Below are 21640 nucleotides of genomic sequence, written 5' to 3'. Positions count from 1 at the left end.
TTAATTATTAAGCTTGAGATCTCTTCATTTTCTATATCATTGACAAACAAATTAAACAACAGAGGACCAGGTACTGTGCACTGTTGTACACCATTGGTCACTTGTCTTCTCTTGGGGCTCAACTTCTCCATAAACCACTCTGTTATTTTTCCATCAGCCACCCTCTAATCCAAATTACCCAATTCATATCCATCTCCATTTGCTTCAATTTATGCAATGCAGTTCTATGTGGAATCATGTCCAATGCCTTTGCAAAATATATCAGTATCACTGAGTAGCCATTCACCTTATCCAACTTCATTGTTACTTGATTATATCATACAAAAGCAAGCAAATTATTAAAGTAAGACCTACCTTCACAAAACTATGCTGTCCTTTATAGAGTATCATAGTCCTATCCACCCAGTCCTGTATTCTACTTTTCACCAATTGCTCCAGCACCTTAACCACCACTCCTGAGATGCTGATTGGCATGTAATTTGTTACTTCTGTCTTGGTGCCTACTTTATGCAGTGCGATTATTTTGCCTTCCACTCCACTTGGCACTTTCTGAGTACTGAGGCTTAAATTAAACATCTTGGTTAGGGGAGCTAATAATTCCCTGGCCCACTCTTGTTGTAATACATAGCCCAGTTTGCCATCTAATGCCATTGCTGTGCTCACATTTTGGTTCTGTAATATTTTGAGCACCTCATTTCTTCAACCTCTATTCTCCCATCAGTCAATGTCACATCAGGCATTACCACCCCTAGATTGTAGATCCCTGCAAAATGCACACTCAGTAATCCATCTATTTGGTTTGATTCTGTTAAATCCCTACCATCAGCTCTATTCAAACTCATTCTTTCTTTTACTTTTCACGTAGTAAAATAACTCTTTAGGATTTCTTTTGGCCTCTTCAGCTAGATTTCTCTCATAATTAGCTTTGGTCTTCCTTACTATACATGTCACCTTTCTTATCTCTGCCTTGTACTGCTTGTGGGCATGCTGATCACCTTTTTTTTTTTTTTTTTTTGTAATTAAAAAAACAAGAAAAAAATTCATGAGCATATGTTTAATACTGAATATTTACCTTGATTACCTTCATGGACCTGTGATTTCAGTCAGGATTTCTCCATGACTGCAGGTCATAAAGAGTCCAGCTGTTCCTGTCTTGGGCATTTCTTCTCCATTTTCTTCTGACTTTCTTAATCATTGGGTCTTCCCACCTTAAGGCTGGTCTTCCAGGTTTCCTTTTGGTATCTCTCGGATACCAGTTTGTAACTCGTACTGTACATCTGTTGTCTCTCATTCTGGTGAGATGTCCTGCCATCTTCTTTTGCTGTTGTAGATTTCTTTTATTACATCTGTGAATCCAGACTTCTTCCTGATTTCTGTGTGTCTTACGTGGTCTATTTTGTTTATGTTGCACATTCTTCTTTCTATTGCACGTTGAGTTGTTATTAAGCTTTGTTCTTCTTTTTAAGTTATGTTCCATGTTTCACTGCCATAAGTTAATGCTGGTAAGATATGACTGTTGAAAAGATGGGCTCTTATTTCTATATCTATGTTTTGGTTGGTAATTATTTTATTTTATTTTATTGTTGAAGGCTATCCAAGCAGCTCTTTTTCTCCTTGCTATTTCATTTGATATGTCATTATTCATTTTTATGGACTGGCCGAGGTAGATGTAATCTTCAACTTTTTCAGCGGTGTGGGATTCTAGAGTGATTGTATAATCTTTACAGTATTTGTTTTTCTTGCATCTTGTTTTGGCCAGATGTATTTCCAATCCAATTTTTTGGCATTTTTGGCTTATGTTATTCAGCGTTGATTCTAAGAGTTTGGGTGAGTGAGATATTAATACCACATCATCGGCGAATAGTAGGATATTTAACATTTCACCATCAATGTTTATTTTACCTTTCATGTCAGTTTTTCGAATGATGCTGTCCAGAGTAGATGTGAAGAGATTAGGTGATAAGACATCACCCTGACGTACTCCTCTACTTAAGTTAATTTTAATCGGGTGATTGAAAAGGGTGATATTTGTTGTGCCTTCTTTGTAGATATCTTTTATGAGTTGGATGTATGCTTTTTTCTACACCTTGTTTTATTAAAGCTTGGAATACTGCATTATGTTCAACAGTGTCAAATGCCTTTTTTAAAATCTATAAAAAGAAGAGAAAGTGGAATCTGGTATTCTCTGCATCTTTCTGTTAGCTGAGCAATAGTTTGAATGTGATTTATTGTTGAAAACCCTTTTTTGAAACTGGCATGTTGTTTGCAGCTATTTTTGTTGATGGAGGTTTGTATTCTGTTTAGGATGACTCCGGCGAATATTTTATGTGTGTGTGCTAATAGACAGATGGGTCTGCAGTTACTGATGTCTTCTTTATTACTTTTTTTATGCAGAATTATGGTCTTTGATGTTTTCCATTCAGTAGGTACTTTTCTTAATTATATATATATATATATATATCAGGTAAATATCTCTGCTAGAGCTTTAAATAGTATTTGTCCACCCATTTTTAAAATTTATCAGATTTTATACCGTCAATTCCTGGTGATCAGTCATTTTTCATATGGTGGATAGCCATTTTTACTTCTTCAGGTAGGACAGAATGGTATTTCCAAATTTTCCAAATTTTTGTCTGGTACTGGAGCTGTGATTACTTGTTTAGATAAGTAAAGGTTCTCATAAAACGATTTTACTATTTTTTCCATTTCACTTCTGTTTGTGTGTCTGTTTCCTTGATTGTCTATGAAGGCTGATGGTAGTGGTTGCTTTAGATTTATTTCTTTTTCTAGTTTTTTTTTAGGCTACTGCGGCCAATTTTGTCATTCTATATATGTTATAGGTGTCTTTGATATTCTGCCTCAGTTGTTTACAGATAATTTTATATTCTAAGTCTTCTTTTCTTCAATAGTTCTATCATTCTTGTTGATAGGCATTCCCTGGTCTTAGGAAGAAGTTCATAGGAGGTTCTTTCTTTGCAGGTCATTAACTGATTATTAAAGTTTGTTAAATCTTCACCAATGTCATTTTTTAATTTCCAGTCAGTTTCTTCCATATTTTTTCTAAATTCTTCTGGGTTTATCTGTTTTGAGCTTTTTTTATGGTTGGACTGTGCTCGTATGCATTCTTCATTTTTTTCTTTGTATTTTGAGGGTGGCTCTTATTGGATGGTGGTCTGAATGAATGTTGCAGTAGGTTTTCCCAATGACTTCAACATTTTTTATTATTATTTTGCAGCAAGCATTTAACAGACTGCCACATTCAGGTTATTGTATAAGTTACAGGAAATGGCAGTAGGTAATAGATTAGTCAGATGAATATAGATCAGGTAGATTCAGTATCTGAGTGATACAGCAAAATGCATGAAATGCATATCAGGATCAATATCCCAGAAAAGAAAAATTCTATTTCCAGTTTTTACTTGACATAATTTGCATACCTTATGGGTAGTGGTTAACACTGATCTAAAGTACAGAGGGAACATCATAAATTATGTGAAGACAATGCAGCACAGCTGGTTTAATAATGACACTGGCAAGCAGAGGTAAAGAAGTGGGTGTACAGTGCTTAATCAGATCACACATGAACTACTACTATTTTCATATTTGGTCATCTGATTCCCATTATGGTGAAGAAATTCTGGAGAGGGGTCTGGAGATGAGTGGCTAAGGCAATAAGAGCAATGGCTGGAATGAGAAGTTAGGAAGGAGATCAATGATACTTAGGCATGAGTTAAGAAATCTCTAACACAATCAATGCCTGAATGTCTTTTATAGTTCGGGATATTAAAATAGGGTAGTATAAAATAGATTGGGTTTGATTGTTTTGCATTACAGCGCTGAAGCAACAAAAGCTATGAGGCTAATGCATTGTCTGTTAATTATGTGTTCTACCAGTCAGTTTGTCTGTTTTGAATCACTGCCATCCCAATATGAGACTAGATAACTCACCTTCATTTGAAAAGACCTTATAAAGTTTCTTTGTGCTATGAAATGCATCAATGGGGAGATTAAGTGTGCATGCTGGAAGAGGATCACATTATGGAAGCAGTATAAGATAGAATGCAATAATCAGTTACATGTGTGAGAGCTGTTATGGCTCAAAAGATATAGCTTTACTGAAGCATTTCAATACACTGGTTGTGTGGGCACATCAGTGGGACTACAACTTCATTATTGCAAAGGGAAGGTTTTGTTTTGAAATATGAAAGCAAAAATGTTATTTAATGTATGCAGTTGTGGGGAATATATTTAATTATGTGGAGAAGATGGCTGATTCTGATGTGGTAAACAAAGTCCTGAAATTTTGGGCATATTTCTAGAATTGTAAGAACTGTACAATGGTCCTGATTGGGTCACACGTGACCACTCTACATGTGATAAAATCGGTGCACAAGGAAGATTATAATATTTAACAAGTAGATTCCACTTCTCTTACCAAAAGCAAGAGATTTTGGTAAGAGAAGAATGACTGCACTACTGTAAGATTTCAAATAGTAGATATGAGAACAAACCAGAGACAGGAATGCCATCTGCAGAGCCTTGTGGAAGGAAGAATAGTAATATAATTGAGACATAAGCTGACAGCATATTTTGTACAAGAGCTTTTTCATAGCACAAAGGGCAACAGAATAGAATAAGAGTCCATCACTGAAAGATGTAAAAGATAGATATGAAGAGTAGGTATTATTTATGGAAATGGATTTCTGAGTGAAAACATTGAAAAAGTTTAATGAGCATCAGATGGTATATGATAGCAAGGACTTCCTAACATGACTCTTTGGCTCAATGAAGGTTTAGTGATACTGATAATAATAATATATATATATATATATATATTTTTTTTTAATAACGAAACCTGTAGTGAGATCATAACTAAAAGAAACACGCGTATTAGCCACAGTGAAAATTATTTAATTGTAAATATTTCATCCTAAGTATCTTAAGACATCATCAGCACAGTAGTTTAAACAATAATAGGAATAACATACAGTTAGGGCGCATGATTACAATAGAATCTCATTAAACGTGCATAACGTGTTACAGAAGTAAAAAAAAAAAAACTAATAATAATTATTTTACACAATTTTGTATGACAATTTCCCATACTTTAGGAATAGTAAGAACATCATTGCAGTTTAAATTTGGTCTGTGTAGTAGGGCTTCAGAACTTTCTTTATATAAATGTTCATGTTTATATAAAGACCTATGTAAAAGTTTAGACTTTTCCCAATGGATCCTATGACTTGGATTTTCAATTCCGTGTTGAGAGAGGCCAGATTTCTGCGGTTTAAAAAGACGAATGTGGTCTTGATGTTCCAAGATGTCTTACTTTGGACAGACCTACCTGTCTGTCCAAAGTAAAACAATTTGCATGAGCATGGAATCTCATAAATGCCAGGCAACATCAAAGGTGAGAGTTTGTCCTTAAGAGAAGGTAACAAGTTGTAAATTTGGTTGATAGGTTTGTGAGTAGTGGCAAAATTGTATTTCTTCATAATTTCAGTCACTTTCCCACACATCAAACCAGACAAGAAGTAGTCCATAGGATTCCCATACCTTACATCAAAGGCATCTCCGAATGTCTTTCTAAAATTATGAAGAAATACAATTTTGCCACTACTCACAAACCTATCAACCAAATTTACAACTTGTTACCTTCTCCTAAGGACAAGCTCTCACCTGTGATGTTGCCTGGCGTTTATGAGATTCCATGCTCACAAATTGTCTTACTTTGAACAGACAGGTAGGTCTGTTCAGAAACGCATCTCGGAACATCAAGACCACATTCGTCTTTTTAAACTGCAGAAATCTGGCCTCTCTCAACACGGAATTGAAAATCCAAGCCATAGGATTCATTGGGAAAAGTCTAAACTTTTACATAGATCTTTATATAAACATGAACATTTATATAAAGAAAGTTCTGAAGCCCTACTACACACCAAATTTAAACTGCAATGATGTTCTTACTATTCCTAAAGTATGGGAAATTGTCATACAAAATTGTATAAAATAATTATTATTAGGTTTTTTTTTTTTTTTTTTTAACTTCTGTAACACGTTACGTACTTTTAATGAGATTCTATTGTAACCATGCACCCTAACTGTATGTTATTCCTATTATTGTTTAAACTACTGTACTGATGATGTCCTAAAATACTTAGGATGAAATATTTACGATTAAATAATTTTCACTGTGGTTAATTATTATTATTATTATTACCACCCCAAGACCTCATGGAGTCAAAGACTCACGTGCGTTTCTTTTAGTTACTGATAATAATAATTTAGATATTTACAGTAACAAGTAGAATTTAGAATGGTATTAAAATAGCAGAAGAAATGTTATAAAATTTTAATTGAAGCTTTAAAATTCTCTACAGAGAAATAAAATATAAAATGACATGAAAATGGTACAGTGCCATGATTGTAATGTGTATGCACAGGAAGATGTCATTGATATTTATGTAGAGAGGCTAAATAAGGGAAAAGAATGAGTGTGGGTATGTAAGAAATGTGATATTCTGATGAACTCTGATGACTTGCTTAAATGTGATTTTAAATAGTATAAATATGAGTATGGAACATGGCGGGATAACTGACACAGCAGTTGAAGATTGTGTGAATGTTTGGAGAGTGTGTGGAAAAAATTTCAATTGATGATAATTTATACAACAATAAAAATAATGAGTGAAATTAACAATAAAGTGTGCAATAATGACATTGAAAAACAGAGTGCAGCTAACGGGGAGATGAAGAATGAGATTCACAGCGAATAAGTGTGTGTGACTGGCGATAAAATAATGAAAATGAATAATAGCTAAAAAAAAAGGATGCAAGATTTGGAAGCTGAGTTGGTGAAGATGCCAAGAGATGAGGCAGATGCAGAGTAAAATGAAGAGAACTGTAGATATGTATGGAAGAGTGAAAGATGAAAACAAATGATGCTAGTGTGAAACATTAATGAAAGAACTGTGAGTAGCATTGTATGGAGATTCGATTATTAGATATGTGGTAAATGAGAAGATGCACAAGGTTTGTCTTCTGGGAGGTAAGATGAATATAGTGATTGAGACATTGGACATGAGGAGTAAGAAAGCAAAGGAGTTAGCAGTGGTAGTAGAAACAAATGATTTGACTGGGAACAAGGAGAATGTAAGACTGGATATCAGGAGGTTATTGAGGAGGATAAAAGATAATAGTGTGATAGGAAAGGTAGTCAGTGTGTTGCCCAGTTATGACAGTGATGAGATGAGGCAGAGAGCAAGAATTATGAATGATATGTCAGCAGAAATGTGTGAAGAGAAAGGAATGAAGCTTATTAAAGTTGTGGAATAAGTTTGAAAGAAGAATTAAATTATATAAGAATGATGGACTGCATTTGAATAGCTTTGATTTGAGTCATTTGGAGAGACTGCTGCTGGAAGGAAGAGTAATGAGTGCAGAAAGTGAATCTGAACAAATAAGAAGCATTTGAATGAGTGGGAGAGTAAGGAAGCAGAGATTGAAATTATGCATATGAATAAAATGGATGGTATGAGTGTAATAAATGAGAAAACAAGTGTGCAAGACAAACAGGGAGACTCAGGGTGGAGAGGGGGGAACACGCATGAGAAACGTTGATGGTCCAAGAGGATGTGAATGTGTGTGTGTGTGTGTGTGTAGAGGAAAAAGGGAAAGGGATGAACTGATATACTGTAAACAGTTGGATTTTAAGAAGGTTTTGTGATGAGTAAAAAGAAAAAGAAATGCCTCAAGGAAAGTATGGAGAAGTAACAGCCAATAACTGGTATCAGTGAAACTTGTTATAGATTCAGGAATGAACTGTTATGTTTGTATACAAATGCTAGAAGTATCAAAAACAAGAGAAATGAAATGGTTGCACTGATTGAGTTCATTCACCCAAAAATTGTTGGAATAAGTGAGACAATGTTGGATGAGGATGACATCCTGACAGGAATAGAGATGGAAGGATATGTTGTATTATGTGTAAAACAGGAAGTGGAGTACTATTAATTAGAGAATATGAGTTACCTGCTAGACCATGGGAGTGTAGCAGGTGGCACAATTGTGCAAAATCTAGTTTTTGGTGATTCAACTTGGGCGATTTCTTTCCAAATCAGCAACAGGCCTATTGTATCGAACCGTAAATTAATTTATAGTGTAATCATTGTCTACATACTCCAGCAATATATTACAGTCATCCACCATTCATCATGTAATATATCAACTCTGATCTGCCTTGGTCACCATACTCTTAGACAACTTCGAGGTATTGTTTTTTTTTTTATGTATAGATTCTTCTCTATTAATCTGGTAAACTCTCCTCACTGACTTAAAAGTACCCAGTCCCCAGTCACCACCTCTTGTCTACCTTTCTATTCTATCTCTTCCATAACCACTATCTCATTATTCTGGTATTGGTTTATTACTCATCTCTGCATCCTCTTCAGAATGTGTTCATCATAACAGAAACAAGATAATCATTATATTAACAATTCTGGTATAGTTTGATCAAGATGATTAAGAAGTTCTATGGTCTCTTCAAAGCTATGGTTTACATAAGATCCTTTTCTCATTCTTGCCCTGGAGCATAATTCTGCTGATATTATAATGGTATATTTGAACTGTGCTAAGAAAAGCATTTTAAACAGTATGTATAATAGTATATAATGTATATAGTATATAACAGTATATAGTATGGATTTTTTTGCATCACTGTACTTCAGTTTTTCATGGTGGATACAGGTGTTCTTTAGTAGTGTTTGTTGTTGCAGTTTTGTTTATTTGGGTTTTTTGCTACTTGTTTGTCCCTGCTTCTGCTTTCTGAAAATGGAAAGTCTATAAAGACGCATGTCTGTGACACAGAAAACTTCAGCCTGAAATTGAGTTCTGTCCTGGATTTTTCTTATTGGATATGTTGTGAGCATTGTTTTATGTATGCATCAAAAAATATGAAAGATTTGTGGACTGTTAGAGTGAACAAAAAGAAGGAAGCATTATGTATATAAAAAGTGTAATGGCAGGTTAGAGCATTTCAAAATGGGAACTAGTGTTGCTAGTAGTAAACAAAAATTGCATTAAATTGTTAGGCATGATAACAAAGAGAATGGAGTGGAAGAACTTAGGCAAGAATTGATGAAAATGAAAAGTGAAATGAAGTATCTGGAAGATGGGATTAAACATCTAAAAAAGAGATTGGTTAATGTGAATGAGAAGGAGAAAGTTAGTATTATGAAGAAATAAGTCAAAAGATAATCATGTGGCTTCGTATGGGGGGGCTCAGTCATGTGAGATGTAAATAATAGTAAAGTACACAAAACATTGAAACCAATAATTGATGATTTGCAGAAAAGGAAAGAATGGGCATCAGGGACATAAAGGAATGTTGATAGAGACTTGAGATAGTTGTTGTGGGAGGTAAACATAATAGTGTTGTTGGAAAAGTCACTAGTGTGTAGCCCAGATATGATAATAGTGAGTTGGGAAGGAGAGCAGAGATAATGAATAGCAAAATGTCTGAGTTGTGTGTAGCAATGGACGTTCAGTTTGGGAATGTGTGGAGTAAATTTGAAGAGAAGTTGGAATGGTTTAAGATTGCTGGATTGCATTTGGATGGGTTTGGTGTTGGGCATTTAGAAAACCTAATGTTTGCTGAGAAGGCACAGAATTAAAAAGTTAGTGTAGCTAATGATCAAAGGGTGCTTGTGAAACAGGATAGCACAGCCAAATGGGTTGTATAGCAGGAGAAGATTCATATGAGTTTGACGATGTGATTGTGGCAGGACAAGGTGAGGAATGCATAAAGATGAGAACTATTATTACATAACACCTCCAGGAAGTCCAACGACTCATCAAGGGAGGGTACCTATTCTATAGCTCTCTGTCTCCACTAATCCACCAGCTGCAACTACCCTCATCATCCACACCAACGGCATCTACCACTGACCACCAGTATTTTTATGGACAATCACAAACATCCATGCCCACGGTGGGATTTCAACCCACAGCCTTTTGGCTGGAGAGCGAATAAGCTAACCACTCGGCCAACCAGGCCAGCAAAAATATTCCTCCAGTCGGAAACTAGACTAGATTCATACTTCGTGTGATCAGGCACCATAGAGTTCAAACGGCATTTGTACTGAGCTACACAGAATTAAATAGGTACGAATGGCAAAGAGAGCGTGTGGTATAGCGACTAGTGTAGAGAATGTTGGTTTTAGTAGAATGGCCTCAAAAACAGGTGGATTTTTTGTTTGTATACAAATGTAAAGAGTATTTGAAATAAGAGAGCTGATTTTGTTGCAGTGTTTGAGTCAGTGTGCCCAAAGATAATTGGTATGAGTGAAACTTAGTTGTCTGAAAATGATGTACTGTCAAAAATATAAAGGATACACAATTTTCCAGAAGCATAGGAAGGTGAAAAGGGAAGGGGGGGGGGATTACTGTTAATGATTGCAGAGGAATTATGATCACAAAGTGTTGAAGTTGATAGTACAACTTCCTCAGAAGTTGATGAATTCTGATGGGAGACTATAATTACAGGAATATAGAATGGAAGGAGGAGATGGTGTACGGAAACAAGGAGAGTGAGTTTATTGAATTTCTGTGGGATAAATATTGTAAGCAGCATGGAACAGAAGCAATTACATGTTTTAGAGTGTTGGATTTGGCAATAACTTCAGAATATCTAGTCGTTAATGAGGTATCAACACTGCCACCAGTTGGTGAGAGAGAGAGAGAGATCATGAGATATTTGTTTGGGAAGTAGCGAAAGGTTCCTGCCAAAAAAAAGGATATATGTGGAATTATAAGGTGGGAAGCTCTGTAGTCAACTGGCATCAGTACATTCAGTAGATGAGCTGTGCGGAAAAGATGTTGACTGTGCATGAGAATTCATAATGCAGTATCTGATACAAGCAATGTGTAACTACATACCAAAAGTTAAATGTGAATAAATAGAGTGGGAGTGAAATGGGTGAACCGTGAAATCAAGTAAGCTCTGCAGGTAAAGAAAATGTTATGGGGGAGGTATATGACAGTTGGTGGCAATCAGATTCATGAAGAGTATAAAGTGCAGACTAAGAAGGTGACAAGCATGGTAAAGAAAGAAAAGGTGCAGTATGAGAAGAGATTGGCTGGTCAGGTCAAGGTTAAATCAAGAGAATTCTTCCACTATATTTAAAGCAAGAGAAAGAATAATTATAGCAAGTTAACACTGGTGGATAGTCATGGTAGCAGAGTGACTGTTGCAAAGGGTATAGTGGAATTATTGAATGAGCACTTCATCAGTATATATATATATATATATATATATATCTTACTGGTGTTAATAATGCTGTACAGTATGTAGAAGAGAAGAATCAGAGGTGTATCGGGTGTTGATTGGGTTAGATGTTAGTAAGGCTGTTGGAATTTATGACATATCACTACGTATTTTTAAGAAATTTGTGAAACAGTTAGCACTATGCTCATTACCTGAGAAACTTGTATGGCATGTATTTGAGGAAATAATGGATTTGTACAAAAGTGATCAATTGCATTTGAATGGGCTTAGTGTGAGTCAACTGAAGAGACCATTCCTAGAAGAAAGTGCAGTTTGAAATGCAAGGCAAGAGATCAGAGGAAGTAAGAAGTGAAGTGAAAGGTCATAAGAGTGGAACAGATGAGGATGACATGCTTGTTAATGGAAGTAATAGTGTAACCTGACAAACTAATAGTTAAAGTGGAACAGATGGGTGTGGGACTGGAGATTGGCTGTCTGATAATTATCAGAAGGTTGTGCATGGGGGGGGTGATAATCCAGTTGAGAAAGTCGCTAGAGGCATGCCTCATAGGTCTGTTTTCGGGCGATTGTTGTTTAATTTGTACGAGGGATGTCCAGAAAGTAAGTTCCATTTTTAAATATTTTCACTGCAGCACTGCGATCGCAATGGTGTGCATGCGTGCTAAGTTTGTTGATTCATTAGCAAGCTGTTGGTGCCATTTTCAGACATTCTTGCAGTGTGCACACTGCTTTGTGTGTGTTTATAATGTCTAAGAAAATCAAATCACCCGCTGCATGTAAAATCAATGGGTAAAACTTTTTAATGAAGGAAGGACCAGGTGTGCATGATGATCAATAGAGCAGACGACCATCTTTAGTGACATGATTTGGAACCCCACACATAGCCGGAATAACACAACAACTTCTCGCCACCTTCGGCTAGGAATAATTCCATCATCCCCCATATAGTCCTGACCTTGTGCCAGACTTTCACCTGTTCAAATATCTGAAATCTTTCCTTAGTGGCCGGCAGTTTCAAGACGATGACGAAGTCAAAGAAGCAGTCAATACGTGATTTGCGTCACAGATGGCAACCTTCTATGATGAAGGTATACAACTCTTGGTGTCCCATTATGATAAGTGGCTGAACAATGGTGGAAATTATGTAGAAAAGATTACTGTGCATAGATTTGGTCGACAGGTTTTCAAAAGGATGATGAGAGGTTGAAGAGGATTCAGAAATGATTGACTTAATTTTTGGTCTCTGGAATGCAGAATATGAGGACAGATTGAGAGAATGCAAATTGCAGAGCCTAGTGGATAGAAAGGGGGATGGGAGACATGATTGAGATGTATAAGTTGGTAAAGGGTAATTACCAGATTAATGTTGATGAGATTTTTCATAGAATATTTAGAGACAGAGAGAGAACAAGAGACTATACCTGAAAGATTTATAAGGTGGATGTAAGCAAGGAGTAGGATTTTTGCATAGAGATTGGTGGGGTGATTGAAATGCATTGTCTGAGAGTGTGGTGAGTTCAGGGACAGTGAATGCATTTAAGTTGAGGTAAGGTGCACTGTGCATGTAAGAGTGGGAACCTCCCACAAAGAGTCTCTTGATTCGATGGAGGTGTGTTAATAATAATAATAATTATTATCATTATGCTCCACTCCACACAACCCACCATCTATACACTATACAACTATCCATCATCCACACATTGTGCCATCTACTGCTAATTGTACTTTTTATCTGCAAATTTCTTCTGTACTCATATCATTTTGCCTGCATGTGGGATGAAAAAGCCCTAATTTCCAGGAGGAAAAAACCTGATATTTCCATATGTGATTGTCTAATTCACTCTCAATAGGAAACCCCATATAAAGATTTTTCTCATGCCATAATTGATAAGTGACGACCTATGTCCTCTAAGAGTGGAGACTTTGGAAGGCAGTGGTACTAATGATTTTGAAAGCATATAGTGTGAGGTAGAGGTGGGCAAGACAGGATATTTCGTGGGGTGTTGCTACAGACCCAGAAGCACAGAGGGTGGGGACCAGGAAATGTTTAGACAGGTGAGTTTGGCAAGTGCAAGAAGAATGATTGTTATGGAGGTTTTAACTACAGTAGTATAAACTGGGGAGAGGAAGATGCATGTAGCAATAAGGGAATGGAATTTCTAGAATTCTTGAAGGACAAATGTCTTAGGCAACATGTAATAGAGGGAACAAGAGGTTCAAGAGTTTTTGGATTTAGTTACAGCATCAGAAAAGTTGATAATAACTAAGATGACATCTCTCCCACCAGTTGAAGAGAGTGACCATATGGTTTTGACTTAGAAAATGAATAGACATGCAGGAGTATCAAAGAGAAGGGAACGTATGTGGAATTATAAGGCAGGTGATTATAATAGTCTAAGACGTCAACTTGTCGAAGTTTAATGGAGGGAGGAATTGGAAGGCCGGGATATCATTAGTGCATTGGAAATTATGAACGAATATTTGTTAGCAGCAATGGTAAGTTGTATACCAAGAGTGAACAAGAGGACACAATTTGGAGTAAAGTGGATGACAAACAATATTAAACAGGAATTGCATGCGAAAAAGAGGCTATGGAAGAGATATAAGGAAACAGGTGAAGAGAAGATGCATGAAGAGTATAAGACACAGGCCAGAAGAGTGACTAGTGTGGTAAGGAAAGCGAAACTGGAATATGAGAGGAGATTGGCCCTAAGATGTAAAGAAAATCCTAGGGAATTTTTTAGCTAGGTGGCCAGTAAGAGGAGAAATGGCTATGGAAGAATGATATTGTGGGATAAAAATGGGAATACAGTGACTGATGCAGAGGACATAGTGGAATTGTTCAATGAACACTTTATTGGAGTATTTCATCCTGGAGGAGTCAGTTTTAATGCTAGAGGGATTGGGCAGGTTCAAGATTTAGAGGTACAGGAGGAGAGTGTATTTCAAATACTGAGTACTCTGGATGTCAGTAAAGCTGTGGGACTGGATGGTATTTCACCACGAGTTTTGAGAGAATGTGCTAGGGAATTGCCTGTGCCTTTGACCTGGCTTTTCAATGAAAGTCTGGCTGCGGTAAAGGTGCCCATGGAATGGAAGGAAGGTAAGATAGTGCCATTGCATAAGGGCAGTAGCAGACTGGAAGTGTCTAATTAGAGGCCAGTTTGTGTGTCATCAGTAGTTAATAAGATCTTGGAGAAAGTAGTGAAGGATCGTATACAGCATTGAGCAGATGAGAGTAATGTTATCTGTGAGAGTCAACATGGATTTGTGAAGGGGGTGCTCTTGTTTTAGCTATATGCTAGCCCTTTATGATAAAGTTACAAGAGCATTAGATGAGGGAAAGGCTATACTGCCATTTTCTTAAACTTAGCGAAGGCATTTGACAGGTTACGACATGATAAACTGATATTTAAGTTGCAGCACATGGGTCTGGATGTCAGATTGGTCAAATGGATTCAGGATTGGCTGTCTGATAGGTATCAGAGAGTTGTGTATGGTGGGGCAGTTTCAAGGAAGCAGAGGGTTACAAGTGGGATCCCACTTGTGACCCTCTTGGGGCAGCCCTGATTGTAACCCAGATGCAGCAGCCCTGCAAGAGGATTTGAATAAGCTAGATAGATGGGCAAATGAATGAGGGTTCGGTTTAATGCAGCAAAATGTAAGGTCTTAAGGTTTGGGAAACATCGATGGGACACTGCATACTCTATGGGAGGAGTTATACTGGAGGAAGTATCTGGGGAAGACAAGGGATCTGGGGTTGATGATTGATAGAAACCTGAAATTTAGGGGACATATTGCAAAGGCGGTGAATGTAACACGGGATTCCTGCAATAATGAGAAGGACGCTGACCTGCAGAGATAAAAGAGTTTTTATTCCATTGCATAAGACCCTGATCAGACTACACTTGGACTATTGTTCTCAGATTTTTTCCCCAGGATTTCAAGGGAATAAATTAACTGTGGAAAGGGTACAAAGGCGGATAACAAAGATGGTTTCAAGACTGTACAATGATAGTTATGAGGATTGGCTGAGAGAATGTGGACTGCAGGGTTTGGTGGATAGAAGAAGTAGAGGGGATATGATTGAGAGTTTTAAACTGTTGAGAGCTGGTTACAGGGTTGACACTGTGGAGTTCTTTCACTTGGTTGAATAGCAGGAAGGAGTGATGACAAGAGGCCATCCCTGGAAGTTACAAAAAGAATCTGTGAGCAAGAGGGTGAGGAGTGGTTTCTTTGCATGGAAGGTGGTTGAACCATGGAATGCATTGCCTGATGAAGTGGTGAGAGCAAGAAGGTTAATGAGTTTAAGGAGTGGTATGATACTTTGTGTTTCTTAGGAAGGACCTCCCACAATGAGTCTTTTGACTCAATGGAGGCCTGAATAATAATAATAATAATGAGAATTGAACTCAAGTCATTTCCAATCAAAAGGTGCAGCATCCCATTTTTTCCCCAGTTGTGCTATTGTGGCTCCCACCACTTATCTCCATAATAACAGTGAAAGTGTAGTCTAATTGCTTAATGTGAATTGTTCATAGTGTAATCTTGTTGATTGTACTGAATAGGAAAGAAGTTGAGAGTGTCAAAAAAATACATGTGGAATATATATTACTTTTCCTATAACATAATATTAATGGACACCACATGTCTGAAATAACATTTAAGATAAACTTTATATATATTTATAGGAATGGAATGATTTCCTTTCATCCTAATGGATGGTAGGGGAAGCTATGCTACCATACTACGGAAGTGATTATGAGCAAGGTGGTTTCCCATTGCCTTCCTTGCCATGCTATGTCCTATGATTGTATCCCGTGTGTGTTCACAGGTCTGGTTTGCCTGTTTCTGGGATGAAAAACCTCAGAATAAACTGAGTGAAAAACCCTACTGTGCATGCCCAAATGAATGCCCTACTGTCCATGCCCAAGACGTGAGGAGCCAACAAGTGCTCCTCACATCTCCGACAGGAATCGAACCTAGGACACTTCTTCCCCAGGCATATGGTTGCAAAGTACATAGCCACTAGGCTAACTGTGCAGACATATATATAGGAAAAGTAATATATTTATTCCATATATATTATGTTGATACTCTCAACAAATAGATGACTATATCTTTTAATTCATTTATAATTATCTTTACAGGACTCGAAGGCTGTTTGTAAAAAGAAACCATGCTTTTATAGCTGTTCTCATCCTCTTCCAGCTCCTTGTTGTCCTATATGTGATAGCTGTTTCTTTGAAGCAAGCACATTTACAAATGGAGAGCAGTTTTCTCCTGATCCTTGTCGAACTTGTATTTGTAGTGTAAGAAATTTTATTTGTTATTTGACTTAATTTAAACATCTTTTAAACATGGTTTATAGAAATGTTAGGACACATCGGTACCTCTGTGGTATTCTTGGAAATCCTGAATCACATCCATTGTTTGCAAATTCAGGAAACCTATAATACACCTGTTGTTTTACAGGTGCAACATAAGTTGCACCTGTAAAACAGATAACTTGAAAAAATTTTTATGGCTGCTAAATATATGTGCTGTTAGCAGGTATAAAAATTTGCCTCATGCCCTTAACTGCCTTGGCACAATCCAGAACAATTTGTTTGGTGTATTCAATTCAAAAAAAAATAAAAACGGGTAACTGATCATCATTTTCTGTGAAAATTGAAAATGAGAAACAAGATGGTGAATGGAAGTTTTCCCCCACTTGGTTAGAATATAATAAATTTAGTTTAATCCTTTATCCAAGTGTAAGCAAACAAAGTTTGAGCCTGAAGTATCTTCAGTACTGAGGCAACTCGTGGTAAAGATGGACCAAGCTCTCATCACTTCTTTTCTTAGTATCTCCCTTAATGCAAAGCACATCTCCTTGCAAACATTAAGGGAAGGGCCACTATCCAGACCGGTTTCGACTTTTATTGAGGTCTCATCAGTGGAAAGACCCAGAAGTCATATTTACCTATACGAGTTGCCAAAAGGTGTCTCACCTTATTATTAAATTACTCTGGATTTAATACTATAATACTATTAATAAATTTCATGTCTCTATCCATCCCCACTCCAAGATCTCTCATCTTCAAAATATCCTACTATATACTTTATGAGAATGTGCTGAAAAGTTGTGATAAATTCAAATTTCTTCAATACATCTAACAAGTCTTCTTATATTGCAATGTGGGTGGGGAAGTTGAGAATGAGCAGATATATGTGATAAGTTGTGATTGGGCATGTGTGGTGGGGAAATCACAACCAACAAGTGGTTTGGATAGGACTGGTATAGACATAAAAATGAACTGCTGTGTTTGTTTACAAATGAGAGAAGTATCAGAAATAAGGGGAATGAAATGGCTTCAGTGATTGAGTTTATTCACCCCAAAATCATTAGAATAAGTGAAACATGGTTGAATGAAGATGATATCATAACTAGAATAGAACAATAAGGATACAGTATTTTTTGCGAGGATAGGAAGGGAAAAATGGGAGGAGGAGTGCTGCTAGCAAGGGAATATGATGATAGCAAGGGAATTAAGTCCACATAATGTAGACATGAAAGAGGGGAAATGGTGGCAATGGTTATGAGACAGTGTGGTGTAACTCAGAGGTTGAGAGGAAGACATACTTAGTTAGATATTGCTATCGACCAGGGAATGTGGAGGGTGGTGATGAAGAAATGTATAAACAACTAGGATTACTGAACAAAGGGAGGATAATTATTATGGGTGATTTTAATTATGGTGGTATAAATTGGAATGAAGAGATAGCATTTGAGAATAAGGAAAATGAATTTCTCAAGTTCTTGAGAGATAACTATCTCAGGCAGAATGTAAGGAGGGCACACGATTATCAAGAGTTCTAGATCTAATCATTTCATTAGAGGATGTAATTGTGAGAGGGGTTTCACACTTTCCTCCAGTTGGTGAAAGTGATCATGAAGTGATCACCTGTGTTGTGCCTAGTCATATGCAGACTTTTGTGAGGAAGGATATATGTGGAATTATAAGGCTGGTGATTATGACAAGCTTATGAGAAAGCTTGTAGCTATAACATGGAACTAGGAATTGAGCAGTAAGGAAATAAATACTGCATGGAAACTGACAAAGAAATACATAACAGCATCGATGTCTGAATGTATTGGGAAGGCCAAAAGTCTGAATAAGGAGTGTAAATGTATGAATGTGAAGCTTAAGCATGAAATCTGGAAAAAAGAAAGTACTTGGAAGTACAAGATGAATAATAGTAATAATCATTTACATGAAGAGTATAAAGAAAAAGCTAAGAGAGTGACTCGGTTAGTAAGGAAAACTAAAGTAGAGTATGAAGAGAAATTGGAAAATCAGGCAAAGAAAAATCCCTAGACAGTTTTTTAGATATGTGGCAAGTAGAAGGAAGAATGATCATGATAAGATGATGTTAATGGATGAAATTGGTAGAATGATAGCTGCTGTAAGACATTTTTGAAATATTCATATGATGAATTTATAAGGCTGTTTCATTCTGATTAGGGTGGAAACATGAGGAACTTAAGCATAGAGGACACACGACATAGTGAACCAAGTAAGGGTAATTATTATGAGAAATTTTAATTACAGTGGTATAAATTGAAATGAAGAGATAGATAGCATTTGCAAATAAGGAAAATGAATTTTTCAGGTTCTTGAGAAATAACTATCTTAGGCAGCATGTAAAGATGGGCACATGAGGATTGAGATATAATAAATTTAGTTTAATCCTTTATCCAAGTGTAAGCAAACAAAGTTTGCGCCTGAGGGAACTCATGATAAAGGTGGACCAAGCTCTCATCACTCCTTGTCTTAATATCTCCCATAATGCAAAGCACATCTCCTTGCAGACATGTATAATGCTATGCGTTAAGGGAAGGGCCACTACCCAGACCGGTTTTGACCTTTATTGAGGTCTCGTCAGTGGAAGCCAGACCCAGAGGTGGTGATACTAAAGCAGAAGCAATGGAGAAGTCATATTTACCTATACGAGTTGCCAAAAAGGTGTCTCACCTTATTATTAAATTACTCTCGATTAAGAGAAAGATGTTGGAAGTTTTTTTTTTTTCCAACTTGGTTAGACTATAATAAATTTAGTTTAATCCTTTATCTAAGTGTAAGCAAACAAAGTTTGCGCCTGAAGTATCTCAGGACTGAGGCAACTCGTGGTAAATGTGGACCAAGCTCTCATCGCTCCTTGTCTTAGTATCTCCCATAATGCAAAGCACATCTCCTTGCAGACATGTATTATGCTATGCATTAAGGGAAGGGCCACTACCCAGACCTTCAAAACTGAGGCAACTCAATCCTGAAGATACTTCAGATGCAAACTTTGTTTGCTTACACTTGGATAAGCATAGGATAAACATAGCCTGTGAAGTTAACTGAGGCACGGCTGTTGCTGTTACCTCTTGGATGAGATATGAGCAAAAGAGCGGCTCTGCTCGGTGGTGGGGTGAGCCTGCCACGGTGTAGAGCCAATGGGTTCTGAGAGTTCTTCTCAGTGGTAGGGTGGGCCTGTTACTGAGGGGAACAACGACGAGTTTTTGGAGCTTGACCTCTACTTGAACATTCAATAAAGGTTGAAGCCAGTCTGGGTAGTGGCTCTTCCCTTAATGCATAGCATTATACATGTCCACAAGTAGATGTGCTTTACATTATTATACTAAGACAAAGAGTGATGAGAGCTTGGTCCACCTTTACCACGAGTTGCCTCAGTCCTGAAGATACTTCAGGCACAAACTTTGTTTGCTTACGCTTGGATAACGGATTAAACTAAATTTATTATAGTTTAGCCAAGTGGGAAAAAAACTTCCAACATGAGAATCGAGATAGATCTCGATCATTTCATCAAAGGATGTCATTGTGAGTGGGGTTTCACACTTTCCTCCAGTTGGTGAAACTGATCATCAAGTGATCACCTGAGTTGTTGCTAGTCATATTACAGACTACCGTGAGGAAAGGATATATGTGGAATTATAAGGATAGTAATTATGACAAGCTTAGGATTCAGCTTGGAGCTATGGCATGGAATGAGGAGTCAAGCTGTAAGAAAATAAATATTGCTTGAGAACTGACAAAGAAATACATAACAGCATCAATGTGTGAATGTGTTTCGAAGGTCAAAAGGTCAAACAGAGTATGTGTGAAATGGATGAATGGGGGGGGGGGGTTAAGTATGAAATTTGGAAGAAGGTACTTTGGAGATGGTAGTACAGGATGAATAATGGTAATAATCAGTTACATGAAGAGAAAAAAGAACAAGCCAGTAGAGTGACTCAATTAGTAAGGAAAACAAAAGTGCAGTATGAACAGAAATTGGCAAATTAAGTTTAGAAAATTCTTGGAGAGTGTTTTAGATTTGTGGCAAGTAGAAAAAAATAATGATCATAGTAAGATGATGTTAACAGAGGAAAATGATAGAATGGTAACTGCTAGAGAAGAGATTATTGATGTATTCAGTGATTAATTTATAAGGGTGTTTCATCCTGATCAGGATGGATAAAATTATAGAATGGCAACTGCTGCAGAAGAAATTGTTGAGGTATTCAGTGATTGATTTATAAGGGTGTTTCATCCTGGTGTTTCAGGGCAGAACCATGAGGAACTTAAGTGTAGAGGACATAGGAGATTATGGCTTAACTGTGAGTGAATAGGAGGTATTTGAGGAAATAAATAACTTAGATGTCAATAAGGCGATAGGATTTGATGACATATCACCATGCATCTGAAGGGAATGTTCCAGGGAATTGGCAATAAGATGTAGCATGGAATGAGGAGTTAGCTGGAAAAGAGATCAATGCAGCTTGGGGGATTTTCAAAAACTATTTAGTAGATGCAATGTCTAAATGTATACCACGGGTGAGAAGGTTAAATAAGGTAGGTGTGAGATGGATGAATAAAGAGATTAAGCATGCAATACAGAAAAAAAAGGCATTGTGGAGACAGCATAAGAGAAGTGGAAGTAACCAATTTCATGAGGTCTACAAAGACCAGGCAAGGAGGGTGACTTGGTTGGTGAGAGTAGCTAAAGAGAGGTATGAACAGCAGTTAGTTAATGAAGCCAAAAAGAATCCTAGGGAGTTCTTTCGATATGTAGCCAGCAAAAGAAAGAATGATTATGGAAGGATGACATTGATTGGAGGAAATGGTATAAAGACAGCTGTTGCAGAATGTGTTGTGGAGATACTTAATGAGCAATTCATAAAGATCTTTCAATCTTGTGAATGTCACTTCATGGAGAGATTAAGAGCAGTTGATGATGGGGAGGAGAGACTGACTGTAAGTGAGCAAGAGGTGTTTGGGGAGTTGAGTAAACTAGATATAAATAAGGCTGTGGGACTTGATAATA

At 37.0% G+C, this 21640-nt stretch overlaps 1 protein-coding gene across 3 annotated transcripts in view; it reads left to right on the top strand.

The window, feature by feature from the left end:
* The window catches only part of LOC150093698 (kielin/chordin-like protein), a 1333292-nt gene that overhangs the window by 1098181 nt on the left and 213471 nt on the right, over positions 1-21640 (top strand). For all 3 annotated transcript variants that reach the window (XM_090412628.1, XM_090412627.1, XM_090412629.1), the window contains one exon: positions 16435-16596. In XM_090412628.1, the coding sequence (XP_090268754.1) occupies positions 16435-16596 (162 nt within the window). The remainder of the gene's footprint in view (positions 1-16434; positions 16597-21640) is intronic.

Source organism: Typopeltis vanoorti, chromosome 23 (assembly GCF_054136105.1).
Source record: "Typopeltis vanoorti isolate ZY-2024b chromosome 23, IOZ_Tvanoo_1.0, whole genome shotgun sequence".
NCBI classification, from domain to species: Eukaryota; Metazoa; Arthropoda; class Arachnida; order Uropygi; family Thelyphonidae; genus Typopeltis; species Typopeltis vanoorti.
The sequence above is the reverse complement of the archived record's forward strand: the minus strand, read 5'-3'. Positions and strand labels throughout refer to the sequence as shown.